Source organism: Hordeum vulgare, chromosome 3H (genome assembly GCF_904849725.1).
Source record: "Hordeum vulgare subsp. vulgare chromosome 3H, MorexV3_pseudomolecules_assembly, whole genome shotgun sequence".
In the NCBI taxonomy this organism is placed as follows: Eukaryota; Viridiplantae; Streptophyta; class Magnoliopsida; order Poales; family Poaceae; genus Hordeum; species Hordeum vulgare.
The window spans coordinates 382,290,155-382,297,151 of NC_058520.1; the positions used below are offsets into that span (position 1 = coordinate 382,290,155).

General features: G+C 45.9%; 1 protein-coding gene across 1 annotated transcript; it reads right to left on the minus strand.

Annotated features, from left to right (window-relative positions):
• Positions 1-4,786: 4,786 nt before the first annotated feature.
• LOC123439989 (transcription repressor OFP8-like) lies at positions 4,787-6,314 on the minus strand. The gene has a single exon (XM_045116584.1). It carries the CDS (start codon positions 6,065-6,067, stop codon positions 5,057-5,059), a length of 1,011 nt encoding a protein of 336 aa, XP_044972519.1. The 5' UTR covers positions 6,068-6,314; the 3' UTR covers positions 4,787-5,056.
• Between the last annotated feature and the right edge of the window lie 683 nt (positions 6,315-6,997).

The window sequence follows — 6,997 nt, forward strand, 5'->3', positions numbered from 1 at the left end:
GCCCTCGTGACGTCCGGTTCTTATCCAGGACTCTGAACAACCTTCGGTTACCAACATCAATAATTCAACTATACCGAAACGTCACCGAACCTTAAGTCTGCACACCCTGCGGGACCTGGATGCCAATATTGGATCCTACATATTCTACGAAGATATTATCGGTTGAACCTCTATGTCAAGGATTCAGTTAATCCCGTATAACATTCTCTTCGTCCTTCGGTATGTTACTTTCCCGATATTCAATCATCGGTATCTCCATACCTATATCAATCTTATTACCGGCAAGTCTCTTTACTCGTTCCATAATACAAGATCGTGTGGCTAACTATTTAGTCACATTTCTTGCAAGGCTTGTTTGTGATGTTGTATTACCGAGTGGTCCCCGAGATACCTCTCCGTCATATGGAGTGACAAATCCCAGTCTTGATCCATGCTAACTCAGCGGACACCATCGTAGATACCTGTAGTGCACCTTTATAGTCACCCAGTTACGTTGCGATTATTGATACACACAAGGCATTCCTCAGGTGTCAGTGAGTTACATGATCTCATGGTCATAGAACATATACTTGACATGCAGAAAACAGTAGCAATAAAATAACACGATCGCATGTTACGTTTGTAGTTTGGGTCTTATCAATCACATCATTCTCCTAATGATGTGGTCCCGTTATCAAGTGACAACACTTGTCTATGGCTAGGAAACCTTAATCATCTTTGATCAACAAGCTAGTCAACTAGAGGCTTACTAGGGATAATGTTTTGTCTATGTATCCACACATGTATTCGCGTTTCTATCCAATACAATTTTAGCATGGATAATAAACGATTATCTTGAAATAGGAAATATATAATAACTATTTTATTATTTCCTCTAGGGCATATTTCCAACAGTCTCCCACTTGCACTAGACTCAATAATCTAGCTTTACATCTCTATGTGATTTACAATGTAACGAATCTAACACCCATACAGTTCTGGTGTTGATCATGTTTTGCTCATGGAAGAGGCTTAGTTAACAGATCTGCAACATTCAGATCCATGTGCACTTTGCAAATATTTATGTCATCCTCCTTGATGTAATCACAGATGGCAGCGTCGCTTTATGTGTCTCGTCCTCTTGTGAAACCTTGGTTCCTTGGGTAGAGCAATGGCACGAGTGTTGTCACAGAACATATTTATTGGATCCAGTGCACTTGGCATAACTCCAAGATTTGTCATGAACTGCTTCATCCAGACACCCTTTTTAGCCGCCTCTGGGGCAGCTATGTAGTCCGCTTCGCCTGTAGAATCAGCTACGACGCTCTGCTTGGAACTGCACCAGCTTACCGCACCCCCATTGTGAATAAATACGTATCCAGTTTGAGACTTAGAGTCATCGGGATCAGTGTCGAAGCTTGCATTGATGTAACCCTTTACGGCGAGCTCTTCGTCACCTCCATAAACGACAAACATTTCCTTAGTCATTTTCATGTATTTCAGAATATTCTTGACCGTTGTCCAGTGCTCCATTCCTGGATTACTTTGAAACCTGCATGCCATACTTATGACAAGGCTGACATCCGGTCTTGTGCACAACATTGCATACATGATAGACCCTATGGGTGAAGCATAGGGGATGACACGCATCGTTTCTCTATCTTCTGCAGTCACTCGGCATTGAGTCTTACTCAACTTTATACCTTGTAATACATGCAAGAACCCTTTCTTGGATTGTTCCATTTTGAACTTCTTCAAAATCTTATCAAGGTATGTGCTTTGTGAAATTCCTATCACACGCCTTGATCTATCTCTATGGATCTTGATGCCCAATATGTAAGCAGCTTCTCCCAGGTCCTTCATTGAAAAACTTTTATTCAAGTAATCCTTTGTGCTTCCCAAAAGTTCTATATTGTTTCCAATCGGCAATATGTCATCCACATATAATAGTAGAAATGCATAGAGCTCCCACTCACTTTCTTGTAAATACAAGCTTCTCCAAAAACTTGTACAAACCCAAACGCCTTGATCACCTCATCAAAGCGTTGATTCCAACTTCGAGATGCTTGTACCAGTACCTAAATGGATCGCTGGAGCTTCCATACTTTATCAGCATTCTCTAGATCAACAAAACCTTCTCGTTGCATCATATACAACTCTTCCTTAAGAAACCCGTTAAGGAACGCTGTTTTGACATCCATCTGCCAAATTTCATAATCGAAAAATGCCTCTCTCACCTCCACTATATATAGGTGGGAGGGGAGGGGTGGCGCCCTAGGGTTTGGTCGGCGCAAGAGGAGAGGGGGAGTCCTCCTCTAACACAAATTCGAAGGTGGTGTTCTCCTTCCCCAATTCAGTTTGGCACACCCTCATTTCCTTTTCGCCCTTGGCTGAAATAGGCCTCTTTGGGCTGGCCACATGGCCATTAAGGGCTGGTGCGCAACCCTTGGGATTCTTTTTTTTCTCTCCCGGGTGGGTGGCCCCTCCTGGTAGAACTCCGGAACCATTCGTCATTCCCCATACTTTACTGGTAATGCCCGAAAACCTTCCGGAAGTCAAATGGATACTTCCTATATATCAATCTTCGTCTTTGGACCATTCCAGAAACCCTCTTGACGTCCGGGATCTCATCCGGGACTCCTAACAACCTTCGGTTATCAACATAAATAATTCAACAATACGGAAACATCACCGAACCTTAAGTGCGCAGACGATGCAGGTTCGAAAACTATGTAGACATGACCGAGACACTCTCCGGTCAATATCCAATAGCGGGACCTGGATGCCCATATTAGATCCTACATATTCTACGAAGATCTTATCGGTTGAACACATATAACATTCCCTTGGTCCTTCGGTATGTTACTTGCCCGAGATTCGATCGTCGGTATCTCCATACCTATTTCAATCTCGTTATTGGCATGTCTCTTTACTCGTTCCGTACTACAAGATGCCGTGGGTAACTATTTGGTCACATTGTTTGCATGGCTTTTTTGTGATGTTCTATTACTGAGTGGGCCCCGAGATACCTCTCCGTCATATGGAGTCACAAAGCAGAGTCTTGATCCATGCTAACTCAACGGACACCTTCAGAGATACAGGTAGAGAACCTTTATAGTCATCCAGTTACGTTGCGACGTTTGATACACACAAGGCATTCCTCCTGTGTTAGTGAGTTACGCAATCTCATGGTCACAGGAACATATACTTTACATGTAGAAAACAGTAGCAATAAAATAACACGATCACATGCTACGTTTATAGTTTGGGTCTTATCCATCACATCATTCTCCTAATGATGTGATCCCATTATCAAGTGACAACACTTGTCTATGGCTGGGAAACCTTATCAATCTTTTATCAACGAGCTAGTAAACCAGAGGCTTACTAGGGACAATGTTTTGTCTATGTATCCACACATGTATTTGCGTGTCTATTCAATATAATTTTAGCATGGATAATAAACGATTATCTTGAAACAGGAAATATAATAATAACTATTTTATTATTGCCTCTAGGTCATATTTCCAACAGATTTATGGTTCTACTCCCAGATATTTTTGAATTTGTGAATCTGACAGAGTGGCTCCTGTTGGGTTACAAGATTGGTCAAAAGCTCCTCAGACATTGACTGGAACTATTAAGCAACATTTGCTTCATGCTCAGTAGTGCATGAAGGGTCAAGCTGATAGGAGAAGGACAGAGAGAAATTTTTCTATTGGTGATAAAGTTTTCCTCAAGATGCAACCTTATACCCAACTTTATGTCTTCTCGGATCAATCATAAACTGGTTTTCAAGTTCTACGACCCTTTTGAGATTTTGGATAATATTGGTCAAGTGGCGTATAGGCTGGAATTGTCCGCTAGTAGTCGCATACACCTCGTGTTCCATGTTTCTCAGTTGAAGTGTTTCCTTCCGCGAGATATTGTTCTTCACCCATTTCTTCCACCGGTTACTTCCGCCTTACAAGTTGATCCGTGGGTGCTTCATCATTGTGTGTGGCAAGTGGGCAACCATATAGTCACTCAAGTGACCGTTGAGTGGACTGATTCTTCACGAACTCAAGGCCACTTGGGAGGATATGGAGTTTCTGTGGCAACAATTTTCTCGCACGCCGGCTTGGGACAAGTTGGTTCTCAAGGAGGGCGAGATGTCATCTCTTTTTGCATAAAAGTAGGGCGGGATGTCAGCGCACATACATTGCGAGTGGTAACTGAAGAACACGAAGATAATAGAAGAAGGCCATGTAGTAGAACTCACAACTAGAAAAGACGCACTAGAATTTGGAGATGCTCGTGGGCCAAGAGCGTGCCTCGCTTGCAAGAAGACCAAGCCCACATTGCTCTCCGGTCATGCTTTGGCCCAGTAGCCATTGTATTGATTTCAAACATTTAAATACAAACTTGTAGCGTAATAGACGTCGCCTTGGAACGGACGGCGACTTCGGCCCAATTGTGTAAGCTTGTAGCTGCGAGGGTAGACGGGAGGAACGTTACATTGAAGTAAAATTCCCCAATTAGACTCTAAACCCTAGATCGAGAACTTAGCTTACATATATAGTGCTTACTGCTCAGCTAGCGCAATTGTTGGTACCTGTTCATCCTGCTTAATAGCCGGACATCTACTAGTTGTCAGCAGCTAGCTGTTTTCTTTTTGTTCCTAGCAGCAAGTTGATTTGAAACACATAGAACGTGGTGATGCCATAGTTGACAAGATAAACGTCAGCCAACGAGGAGGGATGGCACGCATGTCTTTGGACCCATTCATATCCGAGCATCAACATACAATGCGGTCTGACACAGAAACTAATTCAAATCATTTATGATAGAACTCCAAGGCTCAAAGTGCTCAACGAGAGACAAGCTAGTAACTAATATTAGCACCGCAACATTTTGATAGCACGAGCGATGCCACCAATTCTGCATTGGACATGTACCTACATCTGCAAAGTACGTAGCTAAGACGAACTGAAAACCAGAACAACACCGCGCGTACCATCGGTCCTCAACTAACAAGGTACTACAACGAACTCTTCCACGCTTCTAGCTCCTCGCGCCTCGCCGAAGACTCACGTGGTCACGCCTCGCTGAAGACGGCCTCCCAAACGTCCTCGAAGGCGGCGATGATTGCCGGGTGGTGCTCCAGCGAGTTGAGCGAGAGGTACGACTCCAGGAGCTCCTCCATCTTCCCCACGCTGGCGATACGACGCTCCACGACCATCTCCACCATCGAGCTCCGGAAGTCTGCGTATGGGTTGCTCGATCGCTTCACCACCGCCATGCCCACGCCAATGGCTCCGGTTTCTTCCACGCCCATCTTCTTGATCGCATTCGCACCCTCATCCCTTTTGCTGTTCTTGCAGTGGTGGTCCTTCGTCGCCAAGTTCACCCGCTGCCGGAAGGCATCGGGTGGGCCCCTGGCACTTGGCAACGCGCGCCGGGTCGTTCGGCGCGGCGCGTTCCCGTGGCTCTTCCTGGAGGCATTGCTACTGTTGGTGTGGTAAAACTCGGAGGCCGAGTCGGAGGAGAAACTGAGGGACGAGAAGAGCGTCGTCGTCTCAGCATCGGCGCCGCTTTCATCGTCGGTCGCGGTGGACGAAGAGCAGCTGTACGGCACGGAGTTCATCCGCGGACGCCGACAAGAGGAGTATGAGCCATGCCGCCTTGACACCGACGTAGAGCGTGCCCGCATGCTCTTCTTGGTCTGCTTCTTTGCATCGCTCGTCTGCAACGATTGCGGCAGGAGAGGAACATTGGAGTGAACAGAACGGCGACCGGAGACCTGGCCTGGGTTGTCGATGGAGGCGTGGACGACCGATGCGCTGCGGCGACGGTGGCGGCGTGAGCGGCTGCCTTCCATCAGGTTGGGCCTCTTGTAGGTGCAGTGGGTGCACAAGTCAGGGGAATGTCGTGGCTCTTGGCAGGGGTGGGTGTTGGCCTTATCGAGGCTAACGAAGGCCGTGGCCGGGGTGGTTGTGATCTTGGTGGCGTTGGTGGTGCAAGAAGAACGCACAAGGAGCTGTGCCAGCTTCTGCTTCAGCCGGACTCCGGCGCCAACACCGGTGCGGCGGTGGGGGGTTTCGTCCATGAACGGTGTGCGCAGTGTGTGTGTGTGTGTATGATTGATCTGGGGAGATGGAAATAAAGCAAGGAGGAGAAGAGGGAGGAGTGTGGTTTCCGGACACTGGTATTCTCAGCCGTGGCTTTGAGCCATTGAGTGTGAAGCTTCAAGGAGAGGGGTTAAGAACCTGAGGAAGCAAGTGGGTAGAATCTGGCGACATTAGGCATCTGTAAGGTGTACGGGTCTGTGGGCACGGGCTCAACATTTGGTTGGCCGCCGACGGCTGTACACGTAAGCAAGTTTGTCACGGTCTCCATTTTAGTCGGGTGAACAAATTCTTTTTCCGGAATATACCTGGACAAATCCATCCACTATACGCCCGCGGACGCATTCAGACGGTCTCTCATTTCGTTTCGTGCATCCACATACCTCATATTCGAACTCTCAGATTCATACAAAACCATACACATCGATTATCCGATACTAAACGTCACACGTAAAATGAATGTTGATACCGAACATAAGAAGTGTTTACATTAATTTTATATGAATTATACAATCAATCATCGGCTCTTTAATTTTTATTGTGGGTCCACATATGGTCCATCAGATCATTAAGTAGTTGCCTATGCAAGTGATGATTTCGGAGATTCTGATGCATGTGTAGAAAGTTCATAAGTTGCATTGAATCTTGATCTTGAGGGATTTCAACTTGTTCTCCATGTGCTTCAAAATCATTGATTTGGGCTACACCATCACCCTCATCCTCAACGAGCATGTTGTGCAAAATAACACAACATATCATCAGCAGCCACAAAGTTTCTTGTTCCCATATCATTGCAGCCCCACGAACAATTCCCCAACGCGCTTGCAGCACTCCAAATGCCCTCTCCACATCCTTCCTAGCTGCTTCCTGCATTTTTGCGAAGTGTTTTTGTTTTCTGCCATGTGGTTCGA

Coding starts and splice junctions, on each gene's coding strand:
- LOC123439989 (XM_045116584.1), bottom strand. CDS start 6,067: ATGGACGAAACCCCCCACCGCCGCACCGGTGTTGGCGCCGGAGTCCGG.